Below are 20,583 nucleotides of genomic sequence, written 5' to 3'. Positions count from 1 at the left end.
AGTGGATACAGTAAGCGACCTACTGACCTTCAATGTGAAGAGAATCACTGCTTTCCTTAATATACCCCAATCTAGGGTCTGATGTTTATTAAAGTAGTCTGGTCAATTCTTTCTTCCAACAAGCACTCTACTGCGTCTGTCCATTTGGACTTTGCCCCTGAGCCCTACATAGGCTCAGAAGTCCTGCAGGCCAGGCCTGTTCCAACCCATAGGGGATCCCTGGTGCTCATCATCACCTCTGCCTGTGGTGTAATAGTTCTTTAGATCGACTTATTTGACCTCTTCCTGCATCTTTGCTGCTATTTTCAGTTAAGAGTACCCAGAAAGGGAGAGTATGGAGGTGCAGTGGCGGGCGTTACTGCCTTACAGCGCTGGGGCCCTGGGTTCAGGTCTGGACTCGGGGTGCTATCTGTGTGGAGTTTGCATGTCCCCCTCCCCCGTTGGCATCGGTTTTCTCTGGGTGCTCCAGTTTCCTCCCACGGTCCAAAGACGTACCGGTCGATGTAACTGGCTTCTGGGAAAACTGGCCCTGGTGTGAGTGTGTGTGTGCCCTGTGATGGACTGGTGACCATCCAAGGGGTATCCAGCCTTGTGCCCACTGCTTTCTGGGATAGACTCCGGCCCCCGCGTGATCCTGAATTGGATGGAGCAGTTAGAATATGTATGCATGGTTACAAGAACCCCACTGATGAACACACTCCCGTTTTGTATTATTCCTAGTCTTGCTACTGACAGCTACTGTGTATTTAACTTGAAGCCTGCCTTCAGGATTGTCGCCTCTCCTTCACATCGAACGGTACTGCTCAGACTCCTAACAGGAGCTCCGTAACGAGACTTTCTGTGTGCACATTTCATTACCATGTAAATCCCTAAGATACCAGCACATGTGACCAGAAAACATCTTTAATTATAGATCTATATATATATAGAACCTATAAATATATATTTTCAGGTCAACAGTAAACTGGTCACTTCATCTTTTGCTAGAAATTTACAAAAAAGATTTAACAGTTTTACAAACTGTAATAACAACTCTCTGCTGGATGTTAAGGAGCTGATGATGTGGTCTTATTACAGTATCTCAGCTTTGAACGAGAGGAGTAAAATGTTCCTCTTTAACTCACATCTTTTTTGGGGGGAACTGAACTTGGCCATTGAGCACAAGCGCTAAAACCATTCCAGAAAATCAATTTAAGTGGAGGAGATGAGAGATGAATCACTTTGGGTGGGTATTAACCGACTAGAATCAGTAATGTCACAATGCTGAAGGTAAGCCGAGATGATATTAGGGGTTTTCTAGAAGCAGAATGGTGTACCCAACATGAATATTCGGAGTACACTGTCTACACAAAATACAAACTTATAATTCAGTCAACAGAGCATTTTTGTGACTACCCTGTACATTCAACTAATATACAGCCTCTTCATAAGTCCACCAGATACAAACATCAGAGCAGTATATATTCTATACTGTAGTATTGCCTAATATAGTGTTTTTATAAAGTCTAAAATCTGGAATACAGACTACCGGACAACACTTTCGATCAGGGATTTCAAATGGAATTTACAACTACTATGAGAGAACAGTCCTGTCAGGACCACATTCCCCAGAACCCTCTGGGGGAGTGAGCTGCTGCTCTCAAGTCACCTGACCAGTTGCAGGAAGACAATTGGTCAGGTAACGGTTCAAAACCCAGGAAGCAGAGGCGTCCTGTGTCAGTCTGTGTGAATGGATGCCTACTGTCTTGAGGGGCTGAGGGCGGAACCCCTGTCTGCACCAAGACCTGAGCCAGGTAACTTCTGCTTACTGCTTTTTTTAAACAGTCATCTGATCCATTGTCTTTGGGCGACCAATCAGGTGACGGAGAGCAGCGCCTTACTGCCCCAGAGGATTCTGGGAAATGCAGTCCTGACAGGCCTACTTATAAGGAGCGCTAACTTATATATATATCCTGAAGCATTAACGGCGAGACCGTGATGAAATATTAACTAGGTTCTGCTGTCGACTGGAATTAATAACAACATCATAATCCTGACCACAGCATGAATCATGACAGTCCTAACTCAAAACATCTAGTTATGCAACATTGTTTATAACTTTGCATTACATCATTAACAACATTATTTTAGACATGAATACATGCTATAATATACAACAGTATCCTATGTTATTACTTTTTATAGTAATTTATATTATGCAATATCATATTCCTATTATATTACATTGCGGCGCCCTTTCGTACTGAATACAAACTTTGAACCGTTTTTTTAACCTGAATGGTTCACCACTCAGAAAAAGGGATGGGTGTCATGTTATTAACGGGCAGCGGGGCGAGCGCCTGTACGCGGTTAATCGTTTTGTGAGGCCATCACCGCCAACGGTTGCCGGATAACATCTTTTCAGAGCTCAGCCACCTCCAGATGCAGGAGAACAAGGCGCTTCAACGGAAAGCAGCGCAGCAGCGTCAAGCGCCTGGCAGGAGGGGGGTCATTAAAAGCCGTTAAATGGATTAAGCCACAGGGCACTGATCCCAGCTGCGCCCGCGCGTGCAGAAGTGCCAGGCAGGAATAGCAGATCCAGGCTCTCTCAGCTTTCCTGCCCAGGAAGATCACAAGCGGGCGAGCCGATCACAGAGCGGGAGATCAGGTGCAAGAGAGAGAGACAGAGACATGAGGACTCGAAGGAAGAGAAGGTCCTTCCCCACTTTCCATCCCTTTAAGAAGGACGAGGAAGAGGAGGGAGCTAGCCTGGCTAAAGGTGAAAGGGCAAAGGTCAAGGGGCAGTGCAGTGCCTAGGGGGTGGACTGCTACAGTATTGTAACAGACATGGATGGTGTAAAATAATTTTGCCAAAAAAGTTAAGACAATATCAGAAAACCCCTTGGTTTTAATTCCCCAAAGAGTATATAAAGATATTCATGGGGGATTGTAGATATCGCAGTCATGTTTTCATAAGCCCAGAGATACTGTAGAGTACAGGGTTCTGAATTCCCTTTCAGTGAATCATATGCAGTTTTATGACCAAAGGCTTTTGAACAAGAACTTACCTTCTTTTACCTCTCCTTCTAACTTCAGATATTTACGTGACCCAAGTTTAGTTTTTACAGGTTCTAACCTTTAGTATTTGTAATAAACGCTTTGAAATTCCTGAGAAATCAAAAGTATAAGGCTTGCGATACACTAGAGGTTAAATATGCGATGGTATAGATTCTGTGAAAACACTGAAGTACAGCATTGCAAATATTAAAGTCAATGCTATAATATGCTGTATAATGTATAATGTGCTACAGTGTCTGCTGACCCTTGTCATGTCTATCAAAGCAGGTGAATATCAATATCAATATTGATTTTGATACGGTAACACCAAGACACCCTCTCCTTTAGGGCTTTCATGTCAGCTGGAGGACGGACACCCAGAATTTCAGATTATGGGGGCTGCCATCCCTTTGTTCCCAGTTGCATCGGAGATCTCGTGTTCCAGTCGGAAATGAGTTAGCCAGAGTCGGACGGGTTCGAACCCGCACACCTCTGCCCTCTGAGCAGAGGCTTTTCCGTGATGAGATAACAGCTTGGAGGCTGAGAAACACGCATGCTCGACGGGTTCTTCGGTGGGGGTAGATTCTATACTTGTTTGCTGGTGTACCATGGTAAAGGTGGATTGCAGTGCAGTAAAGCATGGTAAAACCACAGTGAAAACGCAGGAAAGCTCCGCTCGCACAGGAACAAAGCTGCTGCCCATTTTTTTGGGAAAATGAACCCAAGAGCAGGGGACAGGTATACCAGATGGCACAAGCAGGGGAAAGCAGACGAAACAGAAATCCAGAGTCTGTGGTCAGAAACTGGCTGTGGTCAAAGCTGGTACTGGACACTGTAGCGAAGCACAAACAGTCTGTACAGCAAGCCGGGGTCTAAACTGAGATTACCAGTGTAGAGAGAAACCAGAGCAGGGGGTGATCCAAAAGACATGGTAGAAAACAAAACGCTGTCAGGAATCCGAGGAAGTACAAGACAGGAGATGGGGGAATTATAAAATTGAGGGGCTTCGAGCGACACTCGTAGAGCAGACTCAGTCATAGAGGTCACCTCTGTACCCCCTTCCCAGCAAACCTTAGACATTCTGCACCACCTGGTCCGGCTGTTGATGCAAATCGCCCTGCAGGTGATGCAGGTTTACTGGTGGACTGTACTTCCCATGGTAACCGGTACAGTGTGACAGGCTCGTGGAGGGGTGGCTGGTTACTGTGGCAACCCCCTCCACCCCACCCCACATCCACAGTGGGAGCAAGCCTGACAAGTGACAAGGACTGGACAGCACTGCACACACACAAACACCAAGCAGCAGCCATGTTACCCTGCAATTCACATCTGGCAAACTTCTGAAGCTCATAAGGAGTGATCCTGGCAAGTACCTGGAGGGGAGACTCCTGGGAAAAACCAAGGTTGCTGCTGGAAGAGGTGTTAGTGGGACCAGTAGGGGGCGCCACCCGAATGCCCCAGTATAGAGATGGAGACACTAAACCGAGGTGCTGACTCTCTGGGGTCATTAAAAACCCCAGGGCGTTTCTCGAAAAAAGTAGGGGTGTTATCCCACTGTCCTGGCCAAATTCCCCCCTGGCCTTTAGTCATCATGGCCTCCTAATAACCCCCCTCTCTGAACTGGCTCCATCACTCTGCTCTCCTCCCCACTGAGAGCTGGGGTGTGGGGAGCGGACTGGTGCCTCATCCAGGTGGGGGCGGCACACTGCTGGGGGTGGAGGGGATCCCCATGACCTGGAAAGAGCTCTGAGTGGAGGGTCCAATAAGTGTAAGCGATTCTTATTATAATCACAGGAAACATTCATGGGGTGCTGTTGATTTTTACTGCGCTTTCCTCCTTTCCGCGATTCTGTCAAGCTATGAAATGTCGCTCTTCCGAGTGGCAAAACTCAAGTTTTACCGCCTGCCTTCCCGACAACTGAACAAGCACACGGCGCACAAAAAGCAGCTGCAGCCCGTCCGAAATTTGGGACTGGGGAATTGGGAAAGGGAGGGGGAGAAACCCGCAATCTCGATTCCCGGTGACGACCTCCTCCCGGACGCACGTGACGCCACGCTGATGGCTTCCTGCCGGCCAGTCGGCGGCCTGAAGGAGGCTCTGTTGTGCCGAGGGTCGGCCCCGACCCCCTGGGCCCGTCACTAACGGGGGCACCCCCCCCCCCTCCTGCAGTCAGTACGTGGCCCAGCCTGGCCAGCGCCACTTCCACCCTGGCAGCAGCTAGCCCTAACGCTAAAGTTGCTCAGCAGCGTTTGATACCCACCGTCATAGACGCACTGTTTGAGCGCAGCGCTGAAGGTGAAGGGCTGAGTGCAGATGCAGTGATAGGAACCAGGCGTATTGATACACACTCCATTCTTACAATAGGATGGGTCCTGACATTCATTCACATCTGCAAGGGATCACCACAGACATGGGGGTTACACAAGGCAAAAACAATCCGGGTACATCGCACAGGTGTCTCTCTCTCTCTCCCTGCTGTCTCGCCCCAACAAGCGGCACGGGCAGGCAAAAGCAGGACCGCTTCGCCTGGGTCGAGCCCCAGCCCCTCCCCCCCCGGCCATGGGGGACGTGGAAGAGGGGTGGGGGGGGTAGCAAAAGAGGCATGTGTTTCGGCCCCCAGGGAGAAATCAAAGGAGGGGCTTGAAACACAACCCTTCCTCGAGCCACAGGCATGTGCGCGCACAACACAGCAGACTCCCTGATCGGCTGGCTAGTCAGGCAACTGATCGCGCTGATGACTGCAGGTGGTGCAGGGCGGAAAGACGGGGCGGTCTCGTTGGGTGGAGGCAGTGTGGGGGAGCTGATGCTGAGACTCGAAGTGACGTCATAAAAAGGACAGAGAAACCAACAGGCTCTTTGATTTCTGGGGGTTTGATGGATGCAGATGCAGATCGATGCAGCATGACCACATACTGTATAACACCTGATACACACTCATTCCTGCTCTGCTCACATGTCACAATCTGGGTGTTTTGAGTTACTCAAAACCTGTGCTTTTCTGCGCAGCGATTTTGCACTCTGCAGGGCCTAACGGTTGAAGTCCAAACTCAAGAGATAGATCACTTTTTTGGCCATATACAATGTCTTGCATTATGAATGTGTCTTTTCACATACCCCAACTTGCTCTCCATGAGACACACAGACAGGGAGAGAGAAGCTGGGGGTCAGAGCACAGGGTCGGCCATTTATACAGCACCCCTGGAGCAGTTGGGGTGAAGGGCCTTGCTCCTTGCTCAGGGGCCCAATGGGGTAGGATTCCTCTGCCGGCCGCGGGATCTGAACTGGCAACCTTCCAGCCACAGGCGCAGATCCTGAGCCACAGTGCCATCGCTCTGCCCGAACTGGTGTCAGGTTTAAAAAAACAGCACTATAAAGCCTTTTCCTTATCTTCTGTGATAGACACAGTGTCAGGGGGCCTCTGTCTATCTGATTTTCAAGGATACCTGCTATCGAGAGTCTCCTAGCCTACTTAGAACTGACAGATAAAGACGTGTATATGCTGACGATCTCTCTCAAGACAGACGAGAGATATCTTGGTAAACTGATCATTGTCTTGTGACAGTTCTGTGGCTTTCCCATCATCATTTCCTGGGGGCCAGTACTATAGTAAGCAAGTGAAAACAGAGTAGAGACCCCCTAGAGTCCACAGCAGGAGTATGGTAAAATTGTGGTAAAAGCGCAACATTTATTTACCAGTGTAAAGATCAATAAGAGGTATCCGGTTTGCATCCTGCATTACAAATAGTGGCCAAAACACATACTGGAACACATTTATCAAATGTTAATGACCATCAACAAATATGCATTTTTAAAACGCATATCATTATATCTCAGACATCTGTCATTATATTTCAATGTATACTGACGTTACTCCCGCAACGTTAAAAGACGGATTTTAGACTGCATTCAGATTTCCAGTATCTGGGCACTGTGCAGGATGCACGTTCTACCAATGAAGTGCATTTTCTGCATTGCAATGTTTTTTCACGTGTGCATTCGATATGTTTTTATCTTGGTCATTCCATCCGTATGGCAGCAGGTGATGTACTGTAGTTTCCTTATGTGTGAACTATGGAAGGAAGGAAGACTGAGGAATGTGTGATCCTTGCTCTTGATGTGGAAACCTGTTTCTCTCAACACTGCAGACAACATTCGGAATTTGCCTCGTGGTTGGGACTCGGCTGAGCTGTGTGCGTCAGTCACACTTACCTGTAACGTTCGGGAGACAGTTATCATCTCATCCTTCTGCTCTGACTGAACTGCCCCAGCTTAGATCTCCCCCCCTCCCTGGCCCTCCCTCGTTAATCGCCCATCATGGATTATTCAAGCGCAGGGGTCGTACCAATATTCATATTTTCAAAGAACCCCTTTCGCCTCTTTCAATCAGACAGGGATCGCTTGAAATTGAACGGAACCTGCCAAAACCGGGGACGGCGCAATTCGAGGTCTCCTGTCCCTCTTGTTTTCATCTTGCTGTTAATACCTATTGGCTGACGGGTGACCTCCCTCTGTCAGCCCGACTGAGGAGATCCCCTGCTCGTCTGACGCCCCGAATCTTTTGCAGGATCGCGACGATTGATTTCTGCCTGGCTCGTCACGGGGCCAGGCAGGAAGAACAAGGGCACAAGTCGGAAACCACAGAGCAGTGCACTTAAAAGTGAGAACAGGGGGCAGGAGCCTTTACACTAAGAGGAGTGGGAGTCTGGAACCCGCACCCAGCCACGTCACTAAAATGAACACCCTGGCCCCTCTTATTTGTACCTTTTTTATGCTCTTATCACAGCCTTGCTGAAACCAATTTAAAAATATACCGGAGTAACAGTACATGGCCAGAAACACATTCAAAAAGGTGTCTACCCATTATGTGAAATCTGCTTATTCCTGGTAAGAGTAGCAGTGACTCAACGCCTATCCCTGGATGGGCCATCGGTTCTTAAAGGGTACGCACACACGCCCAAGCACACTGGGACATTTTAAAGACCCCGACATGCCATTGGAAGACGAGCCAACAACGGAACACCAAAAAAAAAGAACATGCAAACTCCACACGGAAGATGCCCCAGTCCGGAACAGAATGAACCCGGGACCGAAGAGCTGCGAGGTGCTCACTGCTGTGCGTATTTAAATATCAGTGAACATATTTAACAATTAGAAGTTTCTACAGTTCCTAAATTCCCTAATTTGGGCCTCTTTTGTTCTTAAAAAAAGAAAAACCACAGTAAGTGCCTCACACATACTTTTCATTGTATGTTATATGCGATGTCTATGCTGTAAGGGGCTGACTGGTGTAACATGCACCCACAGTAGTTTAAGGGATTAATTTACCCCTGTTTGCCCTCTGATCTGGGGCTCTGGGTCAGCTCTGCTACTAAACCAGGAGCCGTGATCAGTGGAAAACCACGTTCAGGAAAGGCACAGATTTCAGATCGTCAGCGCTTGGTTCGTCCCGAAACAGACCCAGGGAGAAGGACATCCAGAACAGACTAACTCAAGCTGGAAATGTCTTTAGGATGCTTCACAACATTTGGAAGTCACCCCAATATAGTACTCGCACCCTGCTGAAGCTATACCAGAGCTGTGTCTAACCCTAACTCTTCTGTATGGCTCAGAACGTTGGGGCATGGCGCAGGGAGATCTGAACCAGCTCACAACACTTCATCCCACAGGCTTGGGAAGGATCCTACGCCTCTCCCGGAACAAGGACTACCTCCGGGCGAAGAAAGGCTAGCCCCCCCATGCCATCGAGAGAGTACGGCCACCGTCGGGAAGAGAAGACGGGGGAGACGGAACGCGAGAAGGGAGAACTCCATCACTAAGACTGCCCTGCGCTGGACTCCTGAAGGGGGAAGACGCCAGCGAGGAAGACCCCGAAACCACTTGACGGAGATCTGTGGAAGGAGAACCTGCAGGCCGTGAGCCGTAGCTGGGATACCATAGAAGAACTGGCTAAAGACCGACGGATCTTTGCTGCTGCTCTACGAGCCAGCAGGCGTGATATAAGAAGACCCCAGGGAGACTGGAGATGAAGGCCAAGGGAGGAGGAGGAGGTCCCGTCTTGCGGCGGTTTTCAACAGGTCCCTTTCCATTTTAAGCAACACCCGCCGGCTTAAAATCGCGCTGAAGGGGTCGGGGTGGGGTCGGGGTTGGGGGGGTTGGGGGGCAGTCCTTCGAATATGAAGATGGGTACGCCCTTACTCACCACCCTGCTCCTCGGGGGGGATGCAGCTGTTGCGGTCGGTGGCCAGGGTCCAGGGCAGGGAGCAGATGCAGTAGTAGGACCCCAGGGTGTTCAGGCAACGCCCGTTCTTGCAGTTGGCCGGGTCCTGGCATTCGTCCACATCTGCAACGGCACCCTGCCGTGTTAGGCGGGGGTGGGGTGGGGGGATCGCCTCCAGACAACAGCACACAACACAGAACGGGGCTTCCCAAACTCACTTCCCAAAGTGTGTCCAGCGATGGACTGGTGTCCCGTCCAGGGTGTGTGTGTGTCTAGTGATGGACTGGTGTATCGTCCAGGGCATGTGTGTGTCCTGTGATGGGACTGATGTCCCGTCCAGGGTGTGTGTGTGTGTCCTGTGATGGGACTGGCATGTCCAGGATGTGTGTACGTGTCCAGTGATGGACTGCTGTCCCGTCCAGGGTGTGTGTGTGTCCTGTGATGGGACTGCTGTCCCGTCCATGGGATGTGAGTGTGTGTGTATCCTGTGATGGGACTGCTATTCCATCCAGGGTGTGTGTGTGTGTGTGCGGGTGTCCGGTGATGGACTGCTGTCCCGTCCAGGGGGTGTGTAGATGTGTTTGCGTGTCCAGTGATGGACTGCTGTCCCGTCCAGGGGTTGTGTTGGTGTGTGTGCGTGTCCTGTGATGGGACTGGCATGTCCAAGGTGTATGTGCATGTCCTGTGATGGACTGGCATCCCGTCCAGGTTGTGTGGGTGTGTGTATGCGTGTCCCGTGATGGACTGGCATCCCGTCCAGGGTGTGCGGGTGTGTGGGTGTGTGTACGCGTGTCCCGTGATGGACTGGCATCCCGTCCAGGGTGTGCGGGTGTGTGGGCGTGTGTACGCGTGTCCTGTGATGGACTGGCATCCCGTCCAGGGTGTGCGGGTGTGTGGGTGTGTGTACGCGTGTCCCGTGATGGACTGGCATCCCGTCCAGGGTGTGCGGGTGTGTGGGCGTGTGTACGCGTGTCCCGTGATGGACTGGCATCCCGTCCAGGGTGTGCGGGTGTGTGGGCGTGTGTACGCGTGTCCCGTGATGGACTGGCATCCCGTCCAGGGTGTGCGGGTGTGTGGGCGTGTGTACGCGTGTCCCGTGATGGACTGGCATCCCGTCCAGGGTGTGCGGGTGTGTGGGCGTGTGTACGCGTGTCCCGTGATGGACTGGCATCCCGTCCAGGGTGTGCGGGTGTGTGGGTGTGTGTACGCGTGTCCCGTGATGGACTGGCATCCCGTCCAGGGTGTGCGGGTGTGTGGGTGTGTGTACGCGTGTCCTGTGATGGACTGGCGTCCTGTCCAGGGTGCGTGGGTGTGTGTACACGTGTCCAGTGATGGACTGGCATCCCGTCCAGGGGGTGGGTGGGTGTGTGTGTGTGTGTGTGTGTCCAGTGGTTGACTGATGTCCCGTCCAGGGGGTGGTCTTACTTTGAGCCCTGCGCTTCTGGGACAGCCTCTGAGGTGCTGTGGCCCTGACGAGGAATAAGCGTCTTTCTGACACTTTCTAAATCTCGAAGAGCCGCGCCGCGCTGCTGCAGTGTACCGGCCAGGACCGGTCTGCTGCCCATCAGAACAGGACTTCACCCCTTGTCACGTACCTACGACCGCGGGCATCACACACTTCTTCTTGGACGAGTCGGAGGCCCAGGGGGGGGTGCAGGTGCAGAAGAAGGAGCCCCTAGTGTTGACGCAGGCCCCGTTGGCACACAGCGACTCGTCGTGGCACTCGTCCACGTCTGGTGGCACAGAACAGCGCCCGATCGGGGCAAGCTCCCCTCTTCATCGCGGCACCGCAGCAGGGAAGACCCAACTCTCGTCGACTGGGGGGCAGGCCTGCATCTCAGGCTACCCGTGACCCCCAGCTTAGTAAACGACGGTGGGCTTTTAAGTGACGTTTCAGAGGCGTGCCCAACACCAGTGTTTTGTTTTTTTCAGCTAGCCTAACCTTGCTCCTATACAGCACATAGGTGTTCAAACAAAGATCTTTGACACAGCATTTAATCATACAAACAAAAAACGACATGGCCAAACGTTTTGCCCTTTCAAAAGCCATTTAGCTGGGCGGAGTGGTTGGCCTTGCGGACTGGGGTGCTGCCTGGGTGGAGTTTGCATGTTCTTCATCAGTTTGCACGAGTTTCCTCCTATAGTGCAAAGACATCCTGGCTGGGGGGTTAAGCAGCTTTGGGAAAATTGGTCCTGGTCTGAGTGTGTGTCTGTGTCTGTGTGCGTCCTGTGACGGACTGGCATCCTATCCAGGGTGTTCCCTGCCTTGTGCCTGTCGCCTGCTGGGATAGACTCTGGCCCCCCAGTGACCCTGAATTGGATAGAGCCGTTAGCAGATGGAAGAATGGCTGGAAAAGCCCTTTAATTTGTGAGAGTCCCCAGCACAGTGCCAGCTGTACCTGTTGGTTTACGCAACGAAGGCAGAAGAGAAGACATAAAATCTTCGTCCCCTGCATGATCGCCCCAGACGCTCAGACGACAAGACAAGAAGAAAGGCTTGTTATCCGTCTCTCTGACTGGACTTGTCAACTCTCTCCCCTGCTTTCCCAGTTACTATCATTTCCAGGTATGGAGACCGAGACCGGATAATAGCTGAGCTACAAACTGCATTGCCTTCGAGGAACGCCCGGAAGGCAAAGAAAAAAGCTATTTTCCTTTTCGGAATCAGAAGTTCACCTCATTGACCGTTCGCCTAGTTAACTAGTTAACGATTTGGCTGTTGTGACCTGTGCGGTAGTGAGTTGTTCGTTTTTCTGAGGACGTCATCCAGCTGTTTCTTGAAAGACGTTCAGCTTCAACCACATGGCTGGGCAGCTTGTTCCACACTCCCACCCCCCTCTGTGTAAAGAAGAGCTTGCTGTCCTGACTGGAGGATGTCATCCAGCTGTTTCTTGAAAGCAGTTCAGCTTCAACCACATGGCTGGACAGCTTGTTCCACACTCCCACCACCCTATGTGTAAAGAAAAGTTCTTCCTGTCCTGACTGGAGGATCCCATCCAGCTGTTTCTTGAAAGCAGTTCAGCTTCAACCACATGGCTGGGCAGCTTGTTCCCCCTCTCCCACCACCCTTTGTGTAAAGTGGTCCTGACTGTCTGGAGGATCTCATCCAGCTGTGTCTTGAGAGATGCCAGGGTATCGGCTTTAATCACATGGCTGGGCCCCCCTCCCACCACCCTTTGTGTAAAGTGGCCCTGTCCTGACTGGAGGATCTCACCCAGCTGTGTCTTGAGACAGGGTAGGGGCTTCAACCCCACCGCCACACTCCCACCGCCCTCTGTGTAAAGAAGGGCCCCGTTTTCGGTTTTAAATGCGTTCCCACACAGCTTCCACTTGTGCTCTCTGGTTTGGGTTTCACTCTTCAGTCGCTGACTGGAAATCAGCTGCGCTAAGGAAAGTTGGGGATACCTCAGACCAGCTCTGGGGGTGCTCAGGCAGACAGGAGCCTGTGCTTGGGAGCAGGCAGTCAGGCCAACCAGCAACCAACAAGCTCAGGATGATGGGATGATACTCTTACTGGCCGAGCTGATCAGCTACCACTGAGGTAAACAGACTGTGCCAGTGGATTGCAGAACGACCACCCTTGCGTGAGACGTGTTTGATTTGATCAATGAAGGGAACTCGTCTCTGTCTTCTGCAATGCTCCAGTGATTTACAGGGCAAACTCGCCACCGTTGGATGTCTGCTCCAAAATCTGGAAAAATATTACCCCTTTTTTTATTTTGTTTTCCCAATTTGGGGTTTTATTCTGGAGGGCTAAGAAAACTGTCCCAGGACCTGCTTTTATAAAGCCTCCCGCAGGATCTGTCTTTGTTCTATGAGTTTCAGCAGGAGGAGACGAGGAAAAACCCTGGGGAAAAAAACTGCGGCACTCCACACATGCTACAACTTGCAAAACTGACTTTCGAAGAAAGAAAACGGAATGTTGTTTGTTGTTTTGTTTTTCTAATTTTTGTGTTGGCTGTTCGTTTCTAGTGTGTGTAGTGAGACAAACACAAAAAGTTCAGACTTGGTGCCCTAGGAGTTCCCTTGAATTCAACCCTCTGCTGTCAGAACTTTCCAAGTTACAGGGGAACTGCAACACCATTTTTAAATTTTGAGGTTAGAAAAAGTCGGTAGTGATGAGTGCATTTCAAACTACGGTGAAAGTTAATTGTGCACGGTAACTTGTAAAACCTCCTGTTTTCATCATTTCCAGGTCTGCTCAGCACCATGTTTCTGCGATTCAGAACGAGGCAGCAGGACTTCTGGTGAGGTGGAGCGGCCCTGTGACCCGGTAAACAAGCAGGCTTGTGGATCCAGCTCTTCTAATCCATTAGAAATACTGCTCTCCTTTTCCAGACGGTTTCACTGACAAATACTACTCACCGGTTAACTCTGCCTGCAGATCACGCTGGAACATTTCTGCAGTGAAATGTCTGCTGCTCAACCTGTACTTATTCCCTCGTACATCTCAGTACATTAGTCAGTACAGGGACTAGTGAGCAGGAAGGGCCGCTTCACATCTCAGTACATCAGTCAGCACAGGGACTAGAGAGCAGGAAGGGCCGCTTCACATCTCAGTACATTAGTCATCACAGGGACTAGTGAGCAGGAAGGGCTGCTTCAAGTCGCAGCTCTCATGAAATCTCGACAACATGGCAACCTTACAGTACTTTCACAAAGTTCATGATTGTAGACTTAATTTGGAATTTGTCTTTTTTTCTAAAACGTCAATGAATTGATTGCGTTACGAGATTAAATAAACTGGTGTGAGACGTTAGGACTGCAGCTCCCCTTATATGATCAGCAAGACGTATAAAGGTGGAAACTGCCTCTAGACTGCGGAGAGTGGGTGACGTTTGAAACAGTTTTCTCTCTCTCGAGCCTCTTTGAGGTAAAGGCACTGTTTGGTACCTTGTTGAGAAACCGCTGGAGAGTGAGAGTTCAAACGAATTGTGGCATGAAAGTGGCCCTTCCTGCTCACTGTACCCCTGCAACTGTAAGCAAATGAGAAACATGGTCTCCTAACAATGTTAATTATTATGAGTGTGTTTTAGTCAGTCGGCAGCTTGCTCTTTTATTCCAATGCTTTAAAGTACCTAAAAAACGTGTTGCCTTGTACGCGCCGGTTTGATGCAAATATTTTACTGCTAATATCGTAGTGAAATTCGCTTGGTCTAAAGAATGTTTACAGTGTTAATAGGGCTGTTTTTGCATCAATGACAGCAATATGGCGTTACGCATACTTTGAAACTTTGTCTCTTTTTGGATGTAAACTGGAGCTTGTACACCTGCCCGTGTACTTGGTAGTTTCATTGTGGTTTTACATGCATTCATCACTGCCAGGCATCATAACCACGAAATGTAAAAATAGCTCTGCAGTTCCCTTTTAAGATGACCTCTATGCGCCCTCTTGTGGCTTTGGGTAGAACTACCAGCTACATCTCACCTACCTCTGACTAAAGCTCAGACAGACACCACAATAGAGAGAACAGAATTACCAATGCACTCCAGCAGGTTACTGTCGTAGTAGAAGCCTTGCTGACAGTAACACTCATACCCAGGCTGTGTATTCACACAGTGGCCTTCTTTACAGATCTCTTCCTTGAACAGCACACACTCGTCGATATCTGCCAAGACACAGAGAGAAACCAAAACACCCAGCAGGAATGAGACAAAGCATTCCTGTGAGAAGAGAGAGCCTGAAACTGCACCTACTGTGTGCCAACAGATGCCCATGCCCTCAGGAGAGCTTACTCCCCTGAAGTGCTCAGTTTGGCAAAAACCATTAAGATATGTTTAATAATAATATTAATCGACTCAAAGCTCTTTACAGGTAATAGGGATCCCCTCCACCACCAGCAGTGTGTACCCCCACATGGATGATGCGCCAGAACGCTCCCCACACCCCAGCTCTCAGTGGGGAGGACAGCAGAGTGATGGAGCCAGTTCAGAGAGGGGGGTTATTAGGAGGCCATGATGGGTAAAGGCCAGGGGGGAAATTTGGCCAGGATGCCAGGGTAACACCCCTACTCTTCTCGAGAAACATCCTGGGATTTTTAAATGACCACAGAGAATCAGGGCCTCATTTGTCTCATTTGAAAGACGGCACCTTTTTACAGTCTACTGTCCCCGTCACTATGCTGGGGCATTAGGACCCACACAGACCACAGGGTGAGCGCCCCCTACTGGTCCCACTAACACCTCTTCCAGCAGCACCTTTATCTTTCCCAGGAGGTTTCCCAGTCAGGTACAGGCCAGGCTCACAGCTGCTGAGCTTCAGCTTTTATTTGAATACAATTAGACTTTGCATTTTCCACCACAATGCTGGAGAAGGGTGGCTGTTGTTGTTGACAAGCAGTTTATTGAAGCACTTATGCGGAGAAATTAAATCTGCAGGATCTCTATAGTGCACTCCAACAATCAACATGTCGGGCACATTAATTACATTAAGTAATACATTTTGTGCTGTCTAAGACAAAACAAACAAAACAGCTTGTTTTGGAGGGGGAAGTTCAGCTGTATAACAGAAATAGGGGTGTGTATGTATCTCTTGTTTTAGCGAGAACCTACCTCTGTGCGCTGGCAGCCCATACTCTGTGATGCTCTCCTCGATGTAGAAGCCTCTTCCAATCGGACACAGGGAGTGGAACTCCGCTGCGGAAAACAAGCATCGGAAAGGAGCTTCAGGGAAAGAACACGACGGTGTCACAGTTTAAAGCACTGCTGCCCCGCAGCGCTTGGGCCCTGGGTTCAGATGTGGACCTGGGGTGCTTGTCTGGGTGGAGTTTGCATGTTCCCCCTGTGATCATGTGGGTTTCCTCCCACAGCCCAGAGACGTGCTAGTAGGTTAACTGGCTTCTGCCCTGATATGAGTGTGTGTATGTGTCAGTGTGTGCCCTGCGATGTACTGGCTCTTGCTGGGATAGGCCCCAGCTCCTCTGTGACCCTAAAATGGAAGAAGCTGTTTAAAAAAGGATGGAAGGCTCATCCAGATGTACACCGTTTTTTTACTGGTTACACACACCTTTCCATAAGTGAATTGTTAATTCACCATTCTATTATTATTATTATTATTATTATTATTATTATTATTATTATTGTGTTCCAGGATGACTGAAACAAACACCTTAGACCGTTAGACCGTTCCCTTATGTCAAGCTAGCAGGCAGCACAACGACTTTCTCTGAAACTAGATGCTGGAATTTATATTCTCCAGGTCCATATGTTCTTCTGCCTTGTCCTGTGCTGTGCCTGTCCTCGATCTATTCATGAGAACACTGAGGGTATGCCTGTTCATACAAGCAGGGTCTCAATGTCTGCAAAATGAATGATTTAGTCTGTCCACTGGGGGGTTTGGGCTGGAATCAGAGCAGAGCTGGATAAAAATGAGACAAAGGTTGCTCATTTCAATGTCCAAATGATCTTGCACAGAAGATATGAATCTGAGATGAATCTGTAGTAGTTTCTGAGCTGCCCAAGTACCAGCAGCTCAGCCTGCACTGGAATGGACGCTCCAGGTTCTGTGTCAGCTGTGTGGGGAATGACAGTTTTATTGCCCACTTCATTACAGTGGGGCATGCTGATCACAGAGCAGAGAGAGAGAGAGAGAGGGATTCACGTTGTTTATTGTAGCTGATTACTACACATTTGTGATTGCTGTTGTTTGTTTTAGTTGATCAGTTTTATTTTACTTAACTTAAAGCCAATGCATTAGTGTTTTGTTATATAAGAGCTTTACTTATGTCTTTTAAACTGAGTACTATACTATAAACTGCAGTAGATTATGTGGTGGTATAAATGACTTAGACTTAGTTGTATGTGAATCTGGCAACCGGCGATGGTTCTCTGCACCAAACCTTCGCGAATGCTATACCATTCTTTTTTATGTGACTGGGGTGACTGATCCTGCTCAATGATGAACAGAAGTTTAAATAGAAAGAATCACGACTAGATCTAATTTAGCAAAGTTAGAAAGCTTTGATACTGCCTAGCTTCAGAACCAATTTAATTAGGCCTCATTGCTTAGTATCAGTCTCTTATCTTTTTGCACGTTATTGGTGGAAATAAAGCTGCACTGACGTTTGAACTGATAAGACTGAATTTAATATATTTCCCCAATCATTTTAAAGGCTTGTTGCAAAACTGGACACACACACAGAAGTGGGCTGAGTTAAGGGTGGGGGGAGTAGACGGTCGTACCGGAATTGTGGACGGGACAGGGGTAGATCTCGCACCTGTCCCCCCAGCCCACCCCGACGGTGCAGCAGCATTCCTGCTTGGTGATGTTGACGGCCAGGACACTGTCGCAGAATACTGTGTCGTCCAGGTTCAGATAGCACTCCTTCTTGTCGTCGTCGTCCGTCTCGATCTCTGCAGAAGAAAACAGGAGCTTGTCATGCTGGCACCCCCCCCCATGGATCACCACTGAGCCCCACAGCTAGCATTGCCACAGCATCCAGAGGAGTTTCTACTGGTTGCAGGGGTTACCTGATCCGACAGGAAGCCTGTTCCACCTGTCCACCATTTACGACCCAACCCATCTCAGGTGGAGCAGGCTTCCTGTCGGATCATGTAACCCTGGCAACCAGTACCTTGGCAGTGCTCTGGGCTCTGTTATAGAATTTTGCCCTGAACCACAGCTGAGTTCCCAAGCTGGCTAGCTTGCCTTCACTCGTGACCTCCTTGTATAAAAGCATGTTCTCCAGCTGTCCATGGTCTGAGCAGTCCTTGTTTCCTCTTGCAATTCTTTGCACTCGAAGCAAAGGTCTTGGTTTCAGAAGGAGAAGATTTGTTTCAGGGAGTCTTTAGCACTGGATCTGGTGAGGATCCTTTTAGTGGGGTGTAGCAAGGTGCCTGTTTATTCCACCCCAACCCACAAGAGGGCACCCATGTCTTCTCAATTCTCTGAATGTGGTTCCTCTCTTAGTGAGCAGTGGTACGGAAACAACATCACCAACAACCTGCCAGCTCATGTTTCCTGTTTGCGGGTGGAAAATCCAACACTTGATTTCCCAGCTTATCGCTTTGAAACACACAGATCCAATGCATGATGAATTCCCAGCTAATCATGTTTAAAGATACGGATCAATTCAAATGCTGATCTGTTACAGAGGTGATTTAAGAGGGCTGCGTTAAAAAAAAATCTGCAAACACTTCTTCTCACAAGGACCAGACCAGAGTTTTAAACTTACTGCTTTCTTAAAGGTGTAATGAAATCTGTACTTGGATGCTGGAATCAGGGGATTTTAAAAAGCAGGGACACCTGAGTGTGGCTCAGCTGATGAAGGCAGATCAGAGGATGCAGGCATTCCTCGGGTGGTTTAGATCTGGACAGCATCATTGCGACTGGGATTCTCCCCAGAAACCGGGTTACACCACAGGGAGAGCATCGTTGGGGCTGAGTCTTCTCCATAGGGAAGCAGCTCCTGTTGCTTGCAGGGTAAGTGCTAGCTTGGAGACAGCTCCTCAATTCAGTGCTTCGCTCTACAGGATTTGAAGTTGATGGTGGCCTGTTTGTTGAAGGACATCAAGAGGAGGTCTTTATCATTCCTTTGGAATTCCAATCCATGACTGTTAGTATCTAGGTATAACAGATCCTCCTGTCACGTAGCCCGCCTGCTGAGGATTCACACACATTAAACCCATCTTCTCTCAGATATTTATATGGGAGGTACTTACTGAGTTTCGGACAAACCTGATATCTTACCCTTCCTGCCCGAGTTAGGTCCTCAACCTTCGCTGTTCCACTTTCCCTGTTACATCTTGATTAAATAGATTTTTAAATCACTGGCAGATCCTATTTGGCCAGAAGACAAGACTTGAACTTCAATCATCTGGCAGTCAGAAACGGCAACCTTCAGTTTTAATTTTCCTCTTTACTTGAACAGTCTCCGTAAATGCCCCTTGTTGTGCCTAACCCGAGATATCACAGTTCTATCTCCCTGGGTGTGGCCACTCTCCGTCTGGTTTTGTTCTCCTGTCTAACGAGAAAAATCAGCTCCCTTAAGGTGCTACTGAATCCTCTCATTTCCATGTGAGGAATGCACCCCGAGACACTTCTTTGATTCTCAAGAGTTGACACGTTGCCCCAGCTGTATGAGCCCAGCTCATCACTGCACTCCTTCGTGTCACATCAGGAATGCCCGACAAAGCCGATAACTGTCAGTTACACCTCTCGGCAACATTCAGCTTTTTGATGACCCGGCCACTCCGCCATGCCTTATGGGATGGGTAGCACCGAGTGATGATGCCATGTGTTTCGGCGGGTCACCGTTTAACCAAATCGCCATGAAGGCACTGGCTGACTAACGTTCCTCCTACCCCTTTGGCAGAATGCCTACTGCTCAGGGAATCCCAGCTACGGCAACTCAAGACCCAGGTTTGATTCAGCGTTGTCTGGGCCTAAGGACTCATGGTGTGTTCCGAGTGAATACATTTACTGGTTGAGTCCTGGCTGCAAAATAAAGAAACAAAAGCCAAAGAAACAGCAGGGAAGGTGGCAGGTCTTTTTTCGCAGATCACAGATGTAATCTACCTTCACAGCTGTGCTTGTCCTCTGAGCTGATGAAGCCCTCATGGCACAGGCAGATATAGTTGCCCTCCACATTCTGGCACAGCCCGTTCGGCTGGCAAAGACTCCTGTCGTGGGCGCACTCGTCGATGTCTACGAGGGGACAGAAATAACATGAAGGCAAGGCTGCCAAGATTTCACCTTTACTATGACCAAGAATATATATATATAAAAAAAACAGATTTCCTCAAAGCTGATCCAGACCTTACAAGCAAAGGAGGCAGAGAGTCTACGTGGCCTCCTCTTGTCTCTAAACATCGTTGTTCGGCCACAGAGCCGTACAGATCATGGACTGGAAACCGAATACGCATGGACCTTGTTTCAGAATATATTAACACAGTTAAAGATCAGTACTATGCTGAATAAAAACTCATTCCACGCTGAAAGGGAAAGAAAAGAGACAACGTTTCGGCTGTGGAGTCTTCTTCGGGTGTCACGTACACCTTTACCTGTTCCTGGACAAAAAGCAGTTGCTACGCTATGGAGGGTTTAGGATATTTCAGAAAGCTGCACAGTGCGACAGGAGTTCAGGAGGCCTCCAGTCACTGGACAAAATTTTGCTACCAGAAAGACAGCCTCTTTTTTCCTGTCTTAAAATCCAGCAAGCCAAGCAATTACCCTCCCCCCCCCCCAATTAAGACTAAGCTAATTTTGTATCAATCCCAAAGTCAGCGCTCTTAGGGGATCAACAGAGGAGACCGGACCAATGTTGATACAGTAATTAACAAAGAGAAGAAAGAAAAACAGGAGAAGGATCAGGACCACAAGAGAGCAGAC

General features: G+C 49.2%; 2 protein-coding genes across 2 annotated transcripts in view; one reads left to right on the top strand and one right to left on the bottom strand.

Annotated features, from left to right (window-relative positions):
- Positions 1-20,583, top strand: part of LOC148647124 (NACHT, LRR and PYD domains-containing protein 3-like) — a 405,714-nt gene that overhangs the window by 226,784 nt on the left and 158,347 nt on the right. The gene's annotated exons all lie outside the window — the stretch shown is intronic.
- The window catches only part of LOC148647125 (latent-transforming growth factor beta-binding protein 3-like), a 47,810-nt gene that overhangs the window by 8,860 nt on the left and 18,367 nt on the right, over positions 1-20,583 (bottom strand). Inside the window, exons 9-15 of the mRNA XM_088609404.1 lie at positions 19,771-19,899; positions 17,436-17,606; positions 15,807-15,890; positions 14,735-14,863; positions 10,850-10,987; positions 9,237-9,377; positions 5,298-5,426 (exon numbers count right to left, since the gene is read on the bottom strand). Of these exons, the coding sequence (XP_088465530.1) occupies positions 5,298-5,426; positions 9,237-9,377; positions 10,850-10,987; positions 14,735-14,863; positions 15,807-15,890; positions 17,436-17,606; positions 19,771-19,899 (921 nt within the window). The remainder of the gene's footprint in view (positions 1-5,297; positions 5,427-9,236; positions 9,378-10,849; positions 10,988-14,734; positions 14,864-15,806; positions 15,891-17,435; positions 17,607-19,770; positions 19,900-20,583) is intronic.

The sequence above is a fragment of the Lepisosteus platostomus genome, chromosome 16, assembly GCF_059453375.1.
Source record: "Lepisosteus platostomus isolate fLepPlt1 chromosome 16, fLepPlt1.hap1, whole genome shotgun sequence".
NCBI classification, from domain to species: Eukaryota; Metazoa; Chordata; class Actinopteri; order Semionotiformes; family Lepisosteidae; genus Lepisosteus; species Lepisosteus platostomus.
Note: the sequence above shows the minus strand (reverse complement) of the source record. Positions and strands in the feature narration are given on the sequence as shown.